This window comes from Penicillium digitatum, chromosome 5 (genome assembly GCF_016767815.1).
Source record: "Penicillium digitatum chromosome 5, complete sequence".
NCBI lineage: Eukaryota > Fungi > Ascomycota > Eurotiomycetes > Eurotiales > Aspergillaceae > Penicillium > Penicillium digitatum.
The window spans coordinates 1400475-1420845 of record NC_089388.1 but is presented as its reverse complement, the minus strand read 5'-3'; the positions used below and the strand labels follow the sequence as shown (position 1 = coordinate 1420845).

The window sequence follows — 20371 nt, the reverse complement described above, 5'->3', positions numbered from 1 at the left end:
AGGGCGCGGTTGGAGATGGTCTGTTTCAACGCATACAAACTAGGTAATGTATGTTAACCGGTTAGTTCCTGTTGACTATTTCCATCGGCGGCACTTTCGTTCCAATTCAACTGAGGTAGATGCCTACAGTGATTGGCAGACCAAAGGGCCACCGGAGCATTGCCGCGGCAATGGCAAAGCAAACCAAATTGCGGTCTGTAGGACATTTACTCGGATTTAATTCAAAGTAACAACTGCAGCAAAAAAAGCAGTGATAAATATACACAGAGAGAGAGCAAGGCCCACGATCCAAGCTCTTTTTTTGCCAAGGTATACAGAGCAGTTGAAAACCTGCAGCGGAACCCACATCCATCTGAAAGTCCCCCAATTCCCAATTCCCAAAGGTGCTCAAGTGATATGAAGTCAATCATTATCCTCCACGTTGCTTTTTCGGTCATCAGAGTCATTAATTCACCAGAGTCTATAACCCGGTCGATCAGAAACAACGTGCATAAGAGATTAAAATGCGAAGATGAAGATGAAAAATGAAGCAAAATCCCCGCCCCGCGAGGAGTTTACAGTCCATTGCTGGCACAGGTGAAAACACCACGGACAGTGCCATCCGCATAGCTATTGACCACGGACATAACAGCGGCCTAGAGGTATATTTAGCAAAAGAACCCCGAAATTAAAGCCAAGCCAAAGCAAGCCACGTAAGGGCTCAGCACTTACGTATGTCCCAGGTCCCAAAAAGAAGAAACCAACGAGAATTAAGAAGACATTAAAAATGAATCCGAGCCAGCCTCGAATCCCACGGACCATAAAGAAACGGGGTCCGTGATCCGCAGCGCGCATGCGGATATATGCCGTGCCCCAGAAAATGAAACCGAAGAAAGAATCAAAGAGCGCGCTCATGATCGACAACAAATCGGAGAAGAAGGGAATGACTTCTGCAATGAAAAAGGCGGCGACCCAAAGTGCAGCAAGAATTCCACCCCAAGCAGCCCAGCCAACGACAGTGTTGTTGCCCTTGTGGCGGGTGCCCTCGAACAAGCGGAAGAAGATGAAACGGGCTGAGACGGAGGCGTATAACACGCCCAAGAAAATGATAGTCGGGATCATGAACGAGAAGGAGACCTTCTTGAAAAGGTCATCGCCGATGGAGCCGAAGGCTGGCGCAACCATGTATTGGCTACCCACGTAGTTGTAGGTGACTGCACCGACAACGCTGAAGACGATGATCTCAGCGATTGTTACGACTGTTACGGACTTCCAGAAGTCGCGGGGCTCTTTCATTTCGGCGATGAAACTGGGGAGGGTGATTTGGCCGATGAAGGTGTAGCTGATGTTCAAAAAGGCATTCATGCCCTTGACAAATGTGGTGCCCTTGGCCGGGATAACGAGGACGATTGGGTCTCCAGTTGCAGCGGAGTATTTTGTGGGGTGATCTTCCACGGCAGCAAATGTAGCAGCCAGGATGACGGAAATGAATGTGAAAAATGCCGAGAGGGTCGCGACTTTTGACAGTGTACTGAAGGTGCGGGGCAGTGAAAAAACCCAGGAAATGATGGCGACGATCATCGAGAAGACGACCGTACAGACTGCGCCGTTTGACATCGTATTCAGGTACTCGGAGCCCACCACACAGTGCAAGCTCTGAATGAAGGTATTGTTCAGGAGGAACATGACTGCTGTGGCCCACCACGCAATCTTGGAGTCCCAGAACAGATACTGGCCGATATCGCAAACGTCGCGGACTTCCGGGTGTCGCAGACAGAATCTCCTAAAGAAACTTTAACATTGAAGCCCATCACGGGCTTGCAGCCCTTGGGCAGGATATCGTACCAGGTAATCAGCGAGGTATAGAGGACAATGCCGGCAATAACCACAGTCAAGATCAAACCGGGAACCAGGCCCAGAATGGAATATGACCAGGGAAAGGACATAATAGCCAGACAGATATACTCAGAGAAAAGCAAAGCAGCAGTCTGTAAAAACAAGTCAGTCAACCTGCTCACAATTTCCTTATTGGTCTAATCCAAGCATACCTTTTGCCAACTGCACGTGCGGTATTTGATTGTATTCTCTGACTCCATCTTAATCTGGTGACCAATGCTTTCCGTTATTGATGATCCGTCGACGGTAGTGACATTGTGCTGGGAGCCACAGCAGCCCTGGCCCTCGATGTCGAAGTCCTTGAGCTTGGGCTCCTGCTCAGACTTGTCAGACAGCTCGAGGCTGTTGTCATAATCCCAGTCATGGTCCCAGCTGACAGGAGTTTGTGATTCATTTGGTCGAGCCATTTTTAATTTTCTAACGGTTGAACCGCGCTTGGCAGAACTCGGTGAAGTCGAGAGGAGAGTTGAAGACCTGCCGATGAATGTATTGCTTCCCAGAAGATTTGTGATAAGATACACTGGTCGCGTGTGAGCGTCTTGTTTTCTTCTTCTATTTTTGTCTTCGTTTTTCTATTTGGATGGATGCACCGGTCAAATAATCACACTCAAATGATTGAATTCTGGGGGTGATCGGCGTGCTGGCAGGTGAAGCGATCCGAGCTGGACGGATTAGGGCAAATGCGGGTACCTGAGGTCGTATTCCCGGAACTGAACGCAATTCTCAACTTAACCGAAGAGTGGGAAAAAGAACAGATTGAAGGAAGAGAAGAGAGAGACGAGATGCGGAGAGGAGGAAAAAAGAAGTTAGTCTAGCAAAATACTAGGTATGGCGCGATCGCATCGCATTGCATCGCATTGCATGGTAATCAATTAATTCTAGTATCTGGAGAATACCGTCATTCTCAACCTTCTCTACTGGAAGCCCTGACATCCGGAAAGTTAAAAAAAGGGAAAAAAATTGAACAAATCGCAGACCAGGCAAAATGTAGAAATATGACGTTGCAAGAACCAGCATCAGCCGCAATAGGCGAAGTGTAAGCCGTGGCTTGCGGTAGACGGTGCCAAGGGACATTGAATGTTTATGACCTGATCAAGTCAAGTCTCAGGGTAGTCGGATACAGACCATTGGACTCGATGCCATCTCATCTATAAATGGCACTGACCTCCTAGTACTGCTGGTGTTCTGTACATGGATTTACAAGGTGTGGCATTTTTCTCCGTTTTCATTTTTGATATCAAACTCCATGGGCGTTCCGAATCCGCATTTTCCCAAGGGGGGGGGGGGGGGGGGGGGGCGTGAGCTTAGACTGTCAATGATTGGAGCTTCTCAATAGACCTAACCCCACTAAGGCAAAGTCGGTTGCGCCCGCAGATCCATATCGCGCGATATTCTTTGCATCGAGTGGACTGTGGCGGCCCCGCATGCGGATGGCTGTCGAATGAATCCAGGTCGTCGTTGGGATCCATACTTGTGAACATGGGTTCAGCATAAAATAATGGAAACCTGGTATATATCATTAGAGATTTCGTTCTCAACGTTTCTCAATTGGCAACTAAACAACTTGTGAAAGGACCGTCAATGCTTGACATCGAATTGTTCTTTTTCCCTCATGCCGGAGGCAACTGTCACACCACGTGCCGCTGACTCAGGGTCTGGCCTTGGAAGTATTGAAACGTGAACTCGTGAACTATGCGCAAATGCCTATGCCACTGAAAAACATATGATACGTACCTATATGCTGTACATATCTGACATACTATCCAATTTGAGAAAGCATCAAAAGCCGGTGCATAAAACAACAAAAACCCAGTGAATGAACAAAATTTTATCTTAAAAAATTCTGGCCGTCGGCCCCAGCAGCCGCTCTTGCGTGCGAACCCGCAGCAATGGCATCGATATCCACTCGGCGTACCCCGTTTGGTGTCGAGGGGAATTTGGGCGCTTTCAAGCCACACAAGCCCTGAGCTTATTTAGATGCCCTGTGTGTTTAATACCAGGTTTTCTATCTACACTATGATATCCTGATGTGCGATTTTTTAGTACAATGGGTCGAAAGATTTCCCATTCACGGAGGGGATCTTATCCCTTGCGACGTTATTGAAACCCAAATTGACCAACAGGATTAAGTGGACCCCTGTGATTAAACCAGAGCTGTCATATAGGACTGCGCAATTTTGCCTCAAAGAGGAATAAGGCTTGGTTTTAGATCGGCAGGCTTGTTAGATCTAGGTCCTGGGCATATTCCAATGAGCTTGTATTGACTGCAGCGTCCAGAGACGGAGTAGATAGACTAGATATAGATGACAGTGAAAAATGAGGAAACCCCCCAAAAAACAGAAGGTGTGCAACCTGCGACAACTCCAGATGCAAAACAAAAAATTTTGGCCACCATGGGGGTAAAGAAATAATCGAACTCTCTTTGTGCAAGAATATATAGATTACATTCCTTCGTCCTCGTCCGCCAGCAGCGCAGCGTAGTCGTCCGCGGAGGCGAAAGTGGGCAGTTGCTTGAGCTTGCGGCGCTTGCTGCGGTTCGACTCCGGGGCGGCAGTATCGGCGGGCTTTTCGGGCTCTTCCATGTCGACTCCACCCAAGTCGATATCCGATGGCAGGTCCTCGTCGCTGTCGAAGAAGGCATCGTCGTCCGAAACATCCATGTCGAAGTCGTCGGAGTCCTCCTCGGCTTCCTTGGAGAGCTTTTTGGCGGCCTTCTTGGTCTTGGCTGGAGGCGCGGCTTCCTCGGGCTCGCTGAACTCAGCCATTTCCTCGTCGGATGGAACATCGGACTCGTCGTTGAAGATGACACCACCGTCGGAGTCGTCCTCGTCCGCGCCTTCCCCATCTTCGTCGGAGCCTAGAGCAGATTCCAAATCGGACATGTCCAAATCATCGTCGCTGTCCTCGTCGGCTTCCAGCTCGGGGCGAGAGTCGACAAGCGCTTTCCAGATCTCGTCCTCGTCTCCGCTAAGACCTTCGTCGGACTGATCGTCGGCGTCAACATCCTTGCTCTTCTTGGTACGCACCTTGTCCTTGTCCTTATTGACACGAGTGAAGTATTCGTGGAAGAAGACATCCTCTGCGGCAACATCTTCGGCCTTCTTCTTCCAGAAGGCTTCGGTGTTGAGCGGCAACTGGTTTTGTATCTTCTTGCCAGCCTCCACCAACCGGTCGACGGCTTCACCACCACCCAGGGGCTGCATAATAGAGGCACCGCGGGAGCTGGCGTTAGCCTTGGGTGTGCGGTACACGAAACGGTCAAGGAAGTGAGTAAGAGTGTGCAGAGTCAGGTCTGGCTTGCCACTCATGGGGTTGTGCTCAAGCAAATTGGTAGCGTTAAGGGAGACAGAAGGATGGAAGTGAGTGGTGAAAGGCAGCAATTCCCAAAGACAGCTCCGGTCGGCATTGCTGTGCTCAGGGTCTCGCTTACGGGGATCGTACAAGTTGTTCTGCTTTTTGGTTTCGACAACGGGAGCAGGTTCCGGCTGTTCGTCATCCTCATCGAGGACGTCACGGAAGATCTCTTCATCATCATCATCGTTCTCCTCTGGCTGGTCGACCAAGGATGAGAGGCCTGTGAAGGTCTTCTCGAGCTCACGGATCATGAAGAAGACACCGCAGATGAACGAGGGTTGGTGCATACCAAGTACTTGAACAAGACGCTTCACGAATGCCTTGACTCGGCGGACGTTTAGATCATTCTTCAAAGATTTGTACAGGAGGTTGAGGTAGAGAGATTGTTTTGATGAGGTGGCAACGCGGGGGTCGAGCAAAGACTCATACAGAGTGCGGTAGAAGCGATCACCGGAAACTTGGTTAGCAACCGTGAGCTGTTGAATCAGCATAAGGGCCTGAATACTAGTGTTGAAATTCGAGGAGTGTGTGATACGGAACAAGGTGTCGAGGTGCTTCGACATGCTAGTGTGAGTTAGTACAGCGCATGGAGTATTTAAACTATGAAAAAATTGCTTACCGCTCGGAATCGGAGTCAGTGAAAGGATAAGCACGGTTGACACCGGTCAAGACACCAGAGATCAGCTTCTCGCGCATTTCGTCATCCTGGGCTTGTCCCTTGGCAGCATCGTCGTCGCCTTTGCCCTTCGATCCCTTTCCATGCTTGTTGTATTTCCCCTTGGGGGCAGGCTTCCCGCTGGAAGCAGGCTTGCCCTGGTGGGAGGGCTTCAACAGCACGAGGAACAGTCCAAAGTAGATGTCCAGAAGCTGGCCGGCCACCTTTTCTTCCTTTAGTCTCAAGATAGTCTGGTTCAGAGTTATCACAGCATAGTACTTGGCGTGTGAGCTCTGACCAGGCCGGAACAGCACTTCTTCCACTGACTTGATGATGATTGGCTTCATCATAGGATGCGACTGCATGAGTTGCAGCAACAGGTATGATGCCCGAGAGGCTATTTTCTTGCCCGGATCTCCGAGCTTGTTGACCAAAAGTCGTAAAAGATTGGTCTCCTGCTCGGGCTTCTCTTTGAGAAGTTCGTAGACGTAACTGACGGCCCGGGTCCGTGAGAATTCGATCTCATCATTGCACCAAATCTCAAGAATCTTGATGACTTCAAAGAATTGATCTTTTACAAAGTTTTCAAATGCCCACACAATCAGATCCTTTTTTTTCAAACCGCCTGGGAGAGGGTCTCTTTCGTTCCACCGCCCGCCGGCGCCTTGGAATGCAGCAACGAGCCCGGGCTGGTTGGTGAAAGACTTCAATCGTCGGTCACTAGGCAGCAAAGTACCCTGCGCGAACATATCCTTCAATGATCGCAGAACTTCAACTGCCTGCGCACGACTACGCTTCTTTCCGAGACCAATCAAAGTCTCCAGTGCCTTGGTATTGTGTAGAGGCGACTCTTGAACGTTAAGAGTCAAGGCGGAGATTTTATCGCTCAGGGTACCAGACGTCATAATGGTCGAGTAGAACTTGTGGGAAGAAGAAGCAGATGCCCTCTGGGCTGCCGCGTACTCCTCATTTTCTTCCTGTAGCAATTTGTTGGCCAGCTCGTGAACGCGCTCCATAAGGTGGCGGGGCAGAGCGTTCATGTGTTTCGTGTCACTGGCGGAGGAGGGCATAGGGATGTTGTACCAATCGGACCGGGGAAGAACATTCTAAATTATCATGTTAGCAAAAAGGCCTTGTGGTGCTAGGCTCCAGAACTTGCCAGCTTCAGATACTCCTTGGGAACCACAGAGTTGGACTCCTTTGTCTTCGGAGCGGGGGCTTCTTCAATATCGGATTCTGGCCCGCTGCTCACTGCATTGTCCTCGCTATCCTGGAGATCATCCTCGCTCTCTATTTCCTCATCGATGTCTTCGACTTCGTCATCTGCTAGATCCTCAGGCACAACGTGCCCTGAAGCTTCCAACATGCTAGAGAGCTGCTTCCGAAGATCATCATCAGCATTCCCGGACTCGCCCTCAACTTCAGACTCAGAGTCGACACCCGCAAGAAGGTCAAGATCCTCCTCGGTACCACCCATAGCTAGAATCTCTTGGCGAAGTGTTTCGTCGTCATTGCTCTTCTTGCCGACTTTGGGTTTTTCTTGCTTCGTGAATCCACCGTTTTTTTGCTCCCGAGCAATCACCTCGCCGTTGCGATCCCGCTTCTTGCCTTGCGCAGAATCTTGATTCCGGCCAGGCTTTGCGGGAGATGGCTTTCCGTTATTTACGGAAAGATTTGCAGCAGGGGCCGATGGCTTGATATTAACCTTTTTGCCCTTCCCGGTGCTCTGATTCTGGTTCTTCAAACGCTGTTCAATTTTCTGTCGTAGGCCTGCGAAGGCGCTCTCGTCCGGCATGAATGGCATGGATTCTGCAACGGGAGCTGAGACGCCCACCGAGGGAGCAATCTCATTAGCCCGCGAAGAGCGCTTTCCTTTCCCTGTAGCCATGGTGTGTTGTGTTTGGGGTTGACTGATGAAGGAAAGAAAAATGAACGGAGAAATCTTTTGCGGCGGGTTATCGGGCGCTCGGACCAACCCGATAAGAAACACCGAAGGGAGACTCGGCTTGCTCTACAATTTGTTTCGTGTTTCGCCAGCAGTTCAATTGCGAAAATTATAGCTTTCAACGCCTTGAGCTATCTTGATCAATGATTTCTGTGCTTAGACCTCTATCAGGGCGCAAGGCCGGGCGGCGGCTAGCGTGGAGCCTGCGCATTCAGCAATGCAATATTCACGTGCGCGCTTCCAAAAGTTGATTGAATGTGGTTGATATTGAGTACTGACTCGATGTAGGTTGATGGCAGAAGCCGTGTTTCAAATATCTGGATCCCTACTGGTGGAATTTCCAAGAAGCCCGTAGATGGTGAAAAGGGTACGCTATTCAGAGACCCCATGGAAATTGACCATCATCAGATGTTAATAGAGATCTAGAGGATGCCAATGACCTGCTGGTCCGAGGTGGCTTTCTCCGGCAGGTGAGCAACAACTCACATCTTTAACATCCAAAACCATTTTGTTGACAGCCCTCCGGGCTTATTCTGGAGTGTTTCATTTGCTCCCACTTGGTCTACGTGTTCAAGATAAGCTAGAGCGTCTGATTGACAAGCATATGCGCTCACTCGGTATGGCTTATACCGTGTGTTTATCTCGGGATGGCAACTAAAACAAATTTAGGAGCTTCCAAGGTCTCTTTGTCCTCTATATCCTCACAAGAGCTATGGGCACAGTCTGGCCGACTGACCGACGGCTCAGAAGTAGGTTGTTTATATTTATCATCTTGCACAATGTCACTAACATGGATCACAGCTGTTCCGATTTAATGATCGGAAAGATACTCCTTTTCTCTTGGCCCCAACACACGAGGAAGAGATTACAACCCTTGTGGGGAATCTGACAACATCATACAAGAGCCTGCCTTTGCGGGTGTATCAAATTTGTGAGGTTTTTTGTTCATGTAACTTTTGGTAAATTTGACTAACAGAAAAATCAATGAAGCGCGAAAGTACCGGGACGAAGCGCGGCCCAGACAGGGCCTGCTTCGTGGGCGGGAATTCATCATGAAAGACCTCTATACATTCGACTACAGTGTCAGCGAAGCACTGAAAACATATGAGGCAGTCAAAAATGCCTACACTCAATTCTTTAATGAACTCAAGATTCCCTACCTAGTCGCGGCAGCGGACTCGGGGAATATGGGTGGCTCATTGAGCCATGAATACCACTTCATCAGCCCGAAGGGCGAGGACGATGTGGTGAGCTGCTCACACTGTGACCATGTCTATAACGAAGAACTCGCAGACGGCAAGACGCACAGCTCTGCGGGGTCCGAGCAAAACACTGCGCCTGGATTTCAGACGGATGATGCACTTGTCGAAGGTAGACCAACAATCTCAACTGGCATGTGGATGGCTGTCTCTCATGATAGCAACACCATCGTGCGGAGCTGGCACCCCAAATTCTCCATGCAGGAAGGTGCGACAGAGCCCGTGGAGCGCCATATTAATTCACACGCCGTCAAGGCCGTGGCGGCCGCCGCTGGTATTGATCTCGATCTGAGCGTGGAGAACCCACTGGACCGATGGACCGCCCACGTAAAGGCAAACAAATCTTCCACACAGAAGCCGCGGGTTTTGGATTTATACGACTCGCAGGTGCGGGTATACCAGCGCCCGCCGCTGAGTGATCTTCTCCTTAAAGTTGGCTGTACAGCTGCGGACATAGATTACTCCAAACTGGACCGATTCCCCGGGACTTCAAACCAACTCAGCCTTGTCCGTGTGCACAACGGAGACCGGTGCTCGCAGTGTGCGCATGGATCGTTAACTAGTCACTCTGCTGTGGAGCTAGGACACACATTTCACTTGGGAACGCGGTACAGTAAAGTCCTGAATGCGTCTGTTTCTGTCAACTCCGCTCTTCTTGAGGGATCTTCAGATACCGATGCGAAATCTTCCGCCAAGGAACAAATCGTGCCGATGCAGATGGGATGTCATGGTATCGGTGTCTCGCGTATGATCTCTGCAGTCGCAAACCGACTTGCTGATTCCAAGGGACTCAATTGGCCACGCGCTGTGGCGCCCTACGAGGTTGTGGTGGTCTCGGGAAAGGGGCTGGAAACCGTTGCGGATCAGGTGTATGACAGTCTTGCCGGCGATGCTGCAGCTCCTGTTGATGTCATTTTAGATGACCGGGATAAGGGTATGGGCTGGAAACTTGGTGACGCAGATTTGATTGGATACCCCATTATTGTTATTGTTGGCAATGGGTGGAAGAAGAAGCAGACCCTGGAGGTGCAGTGCCGTCGGCTAGATGTGAAGCAGGATGTCACATTGGATAGACTGCGCACGTTTGTCGAGTCTTTGTTGGCGAAACTCTGAAAGGCTGGAAGCGATGCTTTGCACTTTGTAATATTAACAGGTCAGTTTGTACAATATCTCATCTCCGATCCGCCTCAAGGGCTGCTCATAAATGGAAGACCCAGTCCTTCTCTTATCAGCAACGAGGCCCCCAAAATAAGCAAAAAAAAGAAAACTTGAACTGCATCTTCCCTGCCTCAGCTACAGCTGAGAAATGTAGTGGACACCATGAGTTCTAGCAAGTGTGTAGACCAAAATTGACCACCATATTTTGTATGCTGCCCGCCACTCAGTAGCGGTGTAGTTAATACGGGGTCAAGCTCTTTAATATCTGCAAATGATGCATCAAATCTATGATATTCAACCACTACAAAAGATCCAGATTCCACGTTTTCCGCAGTGATCGACGATCGCACTCTCCACGGGGGTTACTCACGCCGAACACTCCGGTCCGAATACTCCGATTTGTCTTACTCCGCCAGTATAGAAATACCCTTGACTCCTTAGAACGGCAATTGCTTATATTTCTTCAAATTACATGTTAGATTGCCTTCTTGTTTTCTATTTTTTATTACCTGACCTCACAACTTAATATAAGCATCACACCATGAACCAGACCAACATCCACATTCCAAACCTCGGCGGAATTAATGCATTCACCCGAACTCTGAGCAAAGAAGACGTGAAGATTTGCGTAGCCGTCGAGGAAGCCTTTACAGAGGCTGAACGATGCTCCGAGGAAAAGGTAAGCCGAAGACTGAGCCAACAGAGCAATACCAACGATTGTTTCTTCTGACGCAATCCAAGTTCTGCTATCGTCTGGGAGCCTGTCCTGAGCTATGCCTGGGACTCTTTGTTGAGAATGAGCAAGACTCAGATTCACCTACACTTATTGGACATGTCATCGCGGTCCGCTCTCCCTACACACGTATCACCGACGGATCGATGTCAATGCCGGAGAATTGGCGAGCACTGGATGATGAGCCAGTCTTTGTCAATAATGAGTTGATCGGGAATCATAAGTATGGTGATACCATTGCAATCCATTCTGTTGCTGTTTCACCGGAGTATCAGGGCAAGAAGATTGGGAGAGCTCTCGTCCGGGCGTACCTTGAGCATCTCAGGAGAGGATGTTTTGGGGCGAGAAAGGTTGTTCTGATCGCGCATGACTACTTGATGAGTTTTTATGAAAGTGTTGGGTTTAAGAGTCAGGGGAAAAGCCAATCCACCTTTGCTGGTGGTATTTGGTTTGATATGGTACGTTTTTCACGTCGACTAAGCTGGGAATTATCGTCAATTGCTAATAGATCGATGATAGACTTTTGATCTGAAGTGATTACTTTTATTTTTGTGCTTAATATCTCGCACTACAGCCGTGTGCTACAGGATACAAGGAACCTACAGGCAACAGAAACGATGGCACCCGGAAAAAAAGATAGCGTTGGGAATAATATATAGAATCTTTTACGGTGCCTTTTCTTCTAACACAACCAACCCTTTCTTTCACATGTTGTGAGCGCCATAATCGAAGATTACTTCTCAGCATCTCCAAGATAGCCACTGGACTGGATTTCATCTGTGTTGAATTGTGCCTGCTGGCTTTCATGCCCCTCGGAACTTTTTGCACTTCTCGTCAGCCACTTCAAATCTTCCAAGTCAACCATCACAAAGGATTGTGACATTGGATTCCACAGCAAGTTGCGGAAAGCGGAATCTTTCTGAACAGCTCCATGCTCTTGAAGTTTGTCCTGAAGTTTCCGCATCTCCTGATCAAGGAACTGAGAAGTTTCAAGGGTGACATGTTGATCCGTTCGAATTCCAGACCAACTGAGGAGCAGCATGTACTCCATTTGAACCCCATGATACCAATATGGGATCTTAGGCGAAAACATCCCAAGACATACAGGGATTTGTGATCCCTGCAAGGACATAAGGCTCTCATAGTTATTCAATTCAGTATTGATTTTGTGCGACCTGCTGGCACTGGTAGCCTTGATCAACATAGTATACCCGTGAGACAGCAAAGATGCTTTTAACAGATAACAGGTTCGACCGACAATGTGCAGCTGCTCAAATCCTCTATACCGATTTGCCCGAAGTTGTTCATTCATCATGTCGCAAATCTCTTGCGAGCTGATTTGGTGTCTTCCTACGCCGTGCTGGGCAGCATTCGGGCAGTTTTCATCTAGAGCACCCTTTTCAAAGGTGCCAAGGAGGCATTCCTGGGTACAGTAGGGATTGCAAAAATCTGACGACCCAGAGGTTGGTAGACCAGGGACTTCTGTATGGCCCGTTGGTATCCTTGCCTGCAGAAGGTTTTCCCAGAATCTAGTCCAGAATGAGTTTTCGTACATAAACTCTGGTGGTGGGCGGAGTCGAATGTCATCCGGGGCTTGGGGCATGATAATTGAATAGTCGTCTTCGAGAGGGCGATAGGATTGATAAACCGCATCCTGCCATTCCTGAGATGGTGGAGTAGCAGCTAAAGATTGTAATGCGAAAGCGAGGACTTGGCCCAAAGCCGTGCGGCGAACCCAGTTTGAATGGGGATCATAACCATGAAAATCGACGTCTCGAGCAGGAACACAGAGATAGTATTCAACAATTGTGCAATCGTGCAGAGGGATGTGAAGAAACACCAATGCCTCCCCTGTGTAGATATACCCATACCGGCGTCCGGAACCCATCATTCTTGAATAGATTCGAACGATTGCATGGACCACTATCGCAGTGGCGTGTTCCTCAAACGTGGTGGGCTCCTCGTCGAAGGAATCGAGCGGTGCTGTTGCGTGCAACCCTGCAACCAGTTCGGGCACAGTCAGACTAAATGATGGCATATACAGGACTGCGTACGCTGGCTCTTCAAATCCAAATTTTGCAACAGAAACGCAGCATTCACGCGGGCGGTCGAACTTCAGTTGTCCACGGATACTGAACCTGTACCTCAGTGTGTCCTCATGTTCCAGAAAATTAACAACAGTCCCGAGGTAATCGTCCAGTGTTCTGTGTGCAAACTGCTTCAATGTGTCTTCTGAGTGCACTGGGTACCATTGCAGGGTCTGAGCAGTGTGTTCGAGAGCGATTTGCGGAGGAAAAATGCTTGCAGTAACAAGCTGGGACGCGTGGAGAATTCTGTTCCACGTCTCTTCTTGCTGTTGAGGAAATTGAATCCAAGGCCGGAGCCACATAGGGCACTGTCGATCATCCCCTGGAAACCAGGCTTCTGGCCAAAGCATTAAAGGTACATTGATTCTGAACGCTTGTGCGAAGACGTGATGAGCGGTCTCAAGAAGTGGGATCAGTGAGATGCTGGATGGAAGTTGGTCTGAAGCCTCTGGTCTTGCTTTACCTTCACCTATGTCTTCGATCATATGTCGCCATTCTGACGATATTTGGTCCATGGTGAAGTGAATGGATGGGAAAATACAACTGGCATCGTTCGCTAGAGATGAGAGTGTCTTTGGTCTTAGGAAGGAAAGTTGGAGATGTATTGGTTCGTTCTTGCCAAAGAATCTCCTCTATACGGATACTATCACTGCCTCGATCGTTGTTGAGGACCATTAAGAGTTTATTCTACTTATACAGCGAACAGAATTATTGCAGTTATCATGTAGGTAACTCTCCGGTAGGATAATAAAAGTCCCTACCATAGAAAAGGCATCAACCGAACCAACAGTCACCGTCTGAAGATATCACGCATGAGGAACTAACTCTGTGGGCAACTATCTGACCCTTTCCCCCAGTGAAATTATCTGTGGTGGCCTTTCGATATTCTTTCTCAAGATATATCGCTTGATCCACCAAGGAAGCCAAACAGTCAGTTCATAGTGAATGAACTTCTTGGTCGGCACCGAAAATACCTCTGCAACGTTGTCAGTATATGACATGTAGACTTGAGACTTGACTTACGATCCAATTCTTCTAGAGTCAGCTGCTTGGTCTCCCTCACAAAGCAGAAAATCATAAACCATGCTAGGAGGTTCAGACCAGCATAAAAACCAACTGTAGCAGGGGTTAGCAATTTTGGATACCAGGAGCTTAAATTGTCAACGTACATGCACCGGTCCTTGTCATCACAGTCGTCATTCGAGGAAAAGTTAAACTAAGGACGCCAGCTGGAATAAAATCTGTTAACAGATGCTCCGTGGGTTTGATGTTGGGAGTTTTTACCAAAAGTGTTGTTGATACAAACGGCCCACGCCATTCCTTGCTCTCGCTGAATGGTCGGGAATACCTCAGCAGAGTATTGAAAAGCGACGGGGCCTTCACCTAGTGAGTAGGCGATAGTAAACAGATACACAAACCTATTCGAAGAGACCAATTAGCCTATGCTCAGACTAAGTAGAAGTGACCAAATTTACAAGGCAACTGGTGCAATCATTGCAGCATGGTTTTCTGTCTTGTTCAAAAGCGAGAGACCACCGGCTAGTAGAAAGATGCACATGAAGGGGAATGTCTATAAAGGAACAAGAGTCAGTGACATTCAACTAGAACTTCTATCATAACTCACAATCAAAGTCAGACTTCTTCGGCCTTTGGTGTCGATTAGGAACAAAGTAGGGATTGTGGCCACGACCTGGATAGCACCGTATCCAAGAGACGCATACAAGGCCTGGTCTTCTGTGTAGCCGACATCCCGAAAGATCGTTGAGCTGTAGAACGAAATGACTAAAAGGGACTTAGTTCTGGCTACTCTCACGAGGCGAGATACCACTCACTGTTGATACCGCACATTTGCTGCGCAATCATAACCGTGGAGGCGCCATAGTTAGCCCGTCTAATTCTCGGAACGGCGAAACAGTCCCACAAACGGGAGAAATAGCCTGCGCCTCGGGCCTCCTTGAGTTCCTCTTCATAGATAATGTATGAATAATAGAAATCTCTCGCTGCGATAATTGGATGAGCTCGTAAGCGCAACATTGACTGAAATCCTTCGGCGTGTCTGTTGTGCTTCATGAGCCAGCGAGGAGACTCGGGACAGAAAAAAATTCCAATGCTGAGGATGAAAGATGGAATAAACGCGGAACCGAGTTGAAGACGCCAAGCAATATCTTTGACATCTTTGACAATGACGTTGGCAGCAAAGCCCAAGAAAATTCCTGCATTGAGATTAGCTGTAGTTCTTGAAAAGGTATGAGAGATGCTTGCCAACTACGACCCAAAGCTGCCAGAACATGACAAGAGCACCTCTGGTTCTAGCCGGTGCCATCTCTGCTGAGTAAATGGGCACCGTGGCGTTCTTTGCGCCAATTCCGATGCCCATCACAAAGCGCGCAGCAAAGAGCCCTTGCCACGACTTTGAGAAACCAGAGCCGATTGGTGTGGCAGTGAGACAGAGAGCAGTAACGAAAATCTCACCACGTCGGCCCAAGTAGTGATTAAGCGGATCGACTATCCAAGCACCACTGCGTGCAAGGTTAGTCGCAATCAAAAATCATGATGCTCTCTGGTGGTATACGTACATAAGACCAGCAGTCAAGAAAATAATCGAGTTGACGATTCCCACAATCCATTCATCTTTTCCTTTACTCGCAATACCGAACTCCTCCGGAAAAGACAAGTTGGCGCCGTTGGATCCAGTCTGATCCCATCCTTGTGTGGCAGCTCCAATAGCACACAGCCCAATTGAATACCAGAGCATAAAGGGACCGTGCCATTTATGGTCCCTCTCGTATGCGAGTGCGGTGCGTTCCTCTTCATCAAGCTCAGGGGCCGAGGGAAATTCCTTAGGGCTCCGCGCAACTACAGCAGCCCTGCCAAATAGATCGGCGTACTCGCTCATATTATGCCACTCGGCGTATGCTCGGGCATCGACAATAGCTTGCTCCTTGGAGCTGCGCTATGGACGTAGAAAAAACGGTTAGTTTTTTTGCTCGATACAAAAATGCAAGATCAGGGCTTTGGTCGCAGGCTTACCGTCAACGGATTCTCAACGACGTTGATTCCGATAGCCCGACGACGCTCAGGTGTATCAGGATTGGCCGCCTCATCCTGCTCTTTCTTAGCGGGGATTCCATGCTCATAGTGAGGAGCACCCTCAGACGATTTTTCATCCATGATGAGGGGCTTTCAATTGCTTTTAGCTTCAAGAGAACTCTGATTTTGCGTTTCAAAAACTGTTTAGGAGGAAGAATATGGGGAACATTGGCCACCCCACCGAATATAAAAAGAGATCAAACATTCCCCGTGGGGTAAGCACAGCTGCAGATCAGCCCCAAAAGAAAACTTGTGGCTTTGTCTAAGGATGTCCACATTATACCACTCGTCAGCACTAAGACGCTGAACGGGATCATAGCGCCCGGGGGCAAGTCATGGGCAGTACGCGATAGTTTTGTATTTGCAAGTTGTAGCAACACGGACATAAATTAAAAGAGCGAGGAGCGCGGCTCGAAAGCGCGTAATACAATTGTTATACGAATTTCAAAAACAACTTGAGTCTGACAATTATCATCGATCATCGCTGAATCGACCATGTCAAAGCGTATGCGGGGAACAAGGGCTGATCCTGTAGGCTAAGCCTCGGCCTTTTGAGTCATGCGACATTCAACCTATTCGTAGAGGAAGAGAATAGGGGATTTTTTTGGATATTTCGTTGCATGTGGCTGATTGCCTGTTTGATTCGATTGTCAGACTGAAAAGGAGGTGAATCCTTCGGACTGCTGTATATACTACATCCCTGCAGATGACATAGAGCCCGTAAGACCACATGACTCCGCTCAGCCCTCTTTTCCTTGAGTCAACCCCTTGGAGATGCAAGACCAAAGAGATGAAACTCTGAAATGTTCTCTGAAGGGTTAGGATTCTAGATCTATTGCGAATGTCAGTCTTCCATGATTCAGCGAAGCATGGAGTCGCCTTCTGAGGCTGAATCCATTCTTGTTGGAGGGATGACAGGATACGTGATTGTCTCGTGCCCTAAGCAACGGAACTCATTCCTCGGCATCCTTGTCCTCGAGGCGGGCAGTGACCCCTCCACAAATTCCAATGTCCAGACCTTCTGACCCCCTTTTTTTGCTTAGCTCTGAGCTTGGCTGGACCTATAAAACACAGCCCCACCCCAAAACCGAGAGATAAAGCCACGAGGTCCACACCTGGAGAGCCCAAAAGAAGAACCGTTATCATTTTTCGTGGCTGGAGTCGGAGCGATGCAGCCAAGTTCATTGACATTTCTTGAATACTCGAGCCTAGAAATGGAGCTATAACGAGCTGCTTCTCGACTTCTAAATCAAAGCCGCGTAGCTCTTCAACGCCGGCGCAGACCCTAGGCAATGTGGGCTCAATGGTCCGCTTCATATGACTTCGTTCTCTAAGAGCGACCCAGGGCGAATTTACCCTCTTCAGAAGCCGACCAAAGAGGCATGGGGTGAGTTTGGAAGTCCGCACAACTCAGATGCCTCCATAGGGAATAGCACGGTGGCTAGAAATCTGGCACAACGGGAAGCATGAGGATGTCAAGTATACTGCCTAGAAGAAGGAAGGGTTCTTACTGAAGCTATTGCTCATCAACTGGAGCCTATAGAATCTAACGCAGAAATCGGGTTTGTGGAGTGATGCTATCAGATGGTCGGCACTGTAACGCATATCTGTGCAGTCGGCATCGCCCTGTTCTGTCTGACCCTACATCTATGAAGGCCTCCTGGCAGACTAGAAACTCAACCAGGATCTGCCGACACATGAGTAGCAGGTAGCCGCGCAAAAAAAAAACTGCCCAGAGAGACGAATCCTCCCCGAAGCCCGGCAGATTTCTTTCTGAAACACTAATCGTCTGTATGCCATTGGGGTTTTAATAGATGGCTATCATATCAATGATATTACTAGAATTCACTCTGCGAGCGAAGATGACCACTATATCATCATCTCCTACCGATCTTCCTTTGATTAGCTTTAACTACTTTGACATTCGTGTCGATCGCACTATAAATGCTCTGCTAGATACACACGCGTTGGCGGAGTAAACCGAGCCCGACGTGAGTCTCGCTGGGATATCTGCCTTCTTACTCACAATGGTCAAATGAGAACTCCGAAGCACGTAATCACGCGACCTATATAGCGCATTATCCGTAATGAGCACAGTAATTTATACAGGCCTCCTGGAGCTCAGAAACTCTGTTTTTCGTCTTCTTGATGTGTGCATCTTGCCTTTGGGCACTGAGGATCCCCTGCAGGCGATTCCATGTGCTTTTCAAAGCAGGCTGTGAAGATTACCACATCATCGACATTTGGCAATTTTTTGGTTTTTTGCGTCTTTGTTTTCATATTCAGTCTTTGTTTTTAGGCTGCTGATAATCAAGCTTGATGCTGGTCTATCAAAAAGTCCTACCAATGGTAGTAAGGACGTACAAAATAGTCTATCATCTTTGTGATCATCGTCTTTGGGAAAGACTTAACTTGGCGAAGAAGGTCTTTTGTATATTTCAACAAGAAAACTAACAGAAAGAAGTTCCTATTCTGTTTCCAGAGTTCAGTCTTCCTTGCGTTCCCAAATGCAAATGAAGCCTCTAGTTATTCTCGGTCACTTTCTCCCCTTGTCTTTGTCTCGTATTTAGAGAAACAAGTGCTGGCAAGTGATTTCTTTAGAGATGCCACAATTAGAAACCAATTGTTTGGGTTTGCCAAGTATCTCATCAAAGCGCTGCTTTGTTCTAAAAAGGGGAATTCGAGGTTAAAATAGTATTCCTTTGTGTATCCCAGAATACTTGAGCCATGCTTGCAACAATCTAGCAAGTCACAAAGCGCCTCGCGAACATTTAGCAGTTGAGAATACCACCTAGGCAATCATCACTTTCAAAAATTCCGAAAAATTCCAAGTCAACAAGTCAACAATACAATTCAATCTAACGATTTAACAAGCCAACAAACCAACTACTCAACCTCTATAACTCTCCTCAAAATCTTCCAAAATGGCGCGAGTGATCACAGATATGAGGTTGAACATGAGCTCAAAGTTTGAAGTTCCCTTTTGGGAAGCTATTGGTATCGACATAAACACGAACTTTGGAGATCAGATGGCCGTTCTCCGCTTGGTTCGAGAGATCTACAATCCCGGATTGCACAACTTTCTTCAAGATGGAGGTCATTGGAACTCAGTATTTAAAGGTAAGAAGGCATTTGACATCAGAAATAAGCTCACCGCTAGGCGAAATGAGTTCCCAGCTTTAGTTCTCGCTCATGTCCCAGATCCAGCGGACCTCACCGAGCGCATGTTCAATATTCTTCGATATTACCGCTTCACTGATCCTACGTGGAGAGTTGTCGATTTCAATTATCCTATTACTGATTTTGTCCCCATGCCTGCTCCTGCAGGTGGCTTTGCTCCTGCGCCTGTTCCTGCGCCTGGTCTTCATCCGACTATTCCTATTGCTCGTCTTCCTATTATCTCTGGTCTTCCTACTGCTGCCCGCACCCGTGCTCGGCCTCGTGCCAATGCACCTGCCCCTCCTCCTGCTCCTTCTCCTGATCCTGCCCGCGCTCGTCCTTGTGCCAATGCTCCCGCCCCTCTTCCTTCTCCTGGCTCACCTTCTGGCCCTATCCCTACCCCCACTTCTACTTCCATTTCTCTCATTCAGGCTGGTATTGGTTCCCTTCCAGATCATTCCCCCGTGATTGCCCCAGAAGTTCTTCGGGCTCCTATCCCAGATACCCCACAGCTTGGCTACTATGAAGCCACTTGTACGGAAGCTCCATCTCCGTCCCGCAATCCTGGCCTAGATGCTTTATCACATGCTATTGAGCGTGTCAATCGCAAGCGGACTAGGGATGAGGGTGATGAAAAAGGCGGAATGACTTCTCCGCCACAAAAGAAGAGATTGATTGACACTCAGTCACCAAAGGGGAAGTCTGATAAGACTAGCTTCACTACTCTAAGTGACTCGTCTTTGGATGATTCGCGACATTTGGATGCCGATGGTGATATGCCAATGGAAGAAAATCACACAGCCTATAAGGTTAAGAATAAGTCTCTTGAACCAGAGCCTAGCGTGTGGTCTACGATGCGAGGTTACCTTTTGGGCCGCGAACCTACTGCACAGAAACCAGACGAGGAGCTCTAGGGGGCCTCGGAGAAAGTGATCTAATTCATGACGATAGAATGTAGTCCGGGTTTCATTTTGGCTTTATAGCTAGATTAGAAAGATTAAAACAGAAGAAGGAAAAAACAGAAAGGTCTAAGGTGATGATCATATATAGACATTG

General features: G+C 48.3%; 7 protein-coding genes across 7 annotated transcripts; 3 read left to right on the top strand and 4 right to left on the bottom strand.

Moving 5' to 3' along the window:
• Positions 1-554: 554 nt before the first annotated feature.
• Pdw03_1707 (Amino acid transporter, transmembrane) lies at positions 555-2282 on the bottom strand (the record flags this gene model as incomplete). Its single annotated transcript, XM_014681079.1, has 4 exons — positions 555-635; positions 712-1762; positions 1825-1967; positions 2028-2282. The coding sequence occupies 4 exons, from the start codon at positions 2280-2282 to the stop codon at positions 555-557; spliced, it is 1530 nt and encodes a 509-aa protein (XP_014536565.1).
• A 2034-nt stretch (positions 2283-4316) lies between these two features.
• Pdw03_1706 (CCAAT-binding factor) lies at positions 4317-7772 on the bottom strand (the record flags this gene model as incomplete). Its single annotated transcript, XM_014681080.2, has 3 exons — positions 4317-5793; positions 5849-6990; positions 7137-7772. 3 exons carry the CDS (start codon positions 7770-7772, stop codon positions 4317-4319), a joined length of 3255 nt encoding a protein of 1084 aa, XP_014536566.2.
• Positions 7773-8433: 661 nt separating this feature from the next.
• On the top strand, positions 8434-10201 carry Pdw03_1705 (Prolyl-tRNA synthetase, class IIa, bacterial-type; the record flags this gene model as incomplete). Its single annotated transcript, XM_066099981.1, has 4 exons — positions 8434-8446; positions 8499-8578; positions 8631-8760; positions 8820-10201. 4 exons carry the CDS (start codon positions 8434-8436, stop codon positions 10199-10201), a joined length of 1605 nt encoding a protein of 534 aa, XP_065957708.1.
• A 586-nt stretch (positions 10202-10787) lies between these two features.
• Pdw03_1704 (Polyamine acetyltransferase) lies at positions 10788-11516 on the top strand (the record flags this gene model as incomplete). The annotated part of the gene is made up of 3 exons (XM_014681083.1): positions 10788-10925; positions 10988-11437; positions 11499-11516. 3 exons carry the CDS (start codon positions 10788-10790, stop codon positions 11514-11516), a joined length of 606 nt encoding a protein of 201 aa, XP_014536569.1.
• Positions 11517-11712: 196 nt separating this feature from the next.
• Pdw03_1703 (Major facilitator superfamily domain, general substrate transporter) lies at positions 11713-13581 on the bottom strand (the record flags this gene model as incomplete). The annotated part of the gene is made up of 1 exon (XM_014681084.1): positions 11713-13581. The coding sequence occupies one exon, from the start codon at positions 13579-13581 to the stop codon at positions 11713-11715; it is 1869 nt and encodes a 622-aa protein (XP_014536570.1).
• A 421-nt stretch (positions 13582-14002) lies between these two features.
• Positions 14003-16237, bottom strand: Pdw03_1702 (Major facilitator superfamily domain, general substrate transporter; the record flags this gene model as incomplete). The annotated part of the gene is made up of 10 exons (XM_014681085.2): positions 14003-14040; positions 14090-14182; positions 14236-14295; positions 14351-14484; positions 14542-14636; positions 14691-14848; positions 14899-15279; positions 15368-15585; positions 15643-16019; positions 16097-16237. 10 exons carry the CDS (start codon positions 16235-16237, stop codon positions 14003-14005), a joined length of 1695 nt encoding a protein of 564 aa, XP_014536571.2.
• A 2843-nt stretch (positions 16238-19080) lies between these two features.
• Pdw03_1701 (uncharacterized protein) lies at positions 19081-20229 on the top strand (the record flags this gene model as incomplete). Its single annotated transcript, XM_014681086.1, has 1 exon — positions 19081-20229. The coding sequence occupies one exon, from the start codon at positions 19081-19083 to the stop codon at positions 20227-20229; it is 1149 nt and encodes a 382-aa protein (XP_014536572.1).
• Between the last annotated feature and the right edge of the window lie 142 nt (positions 20230-20371).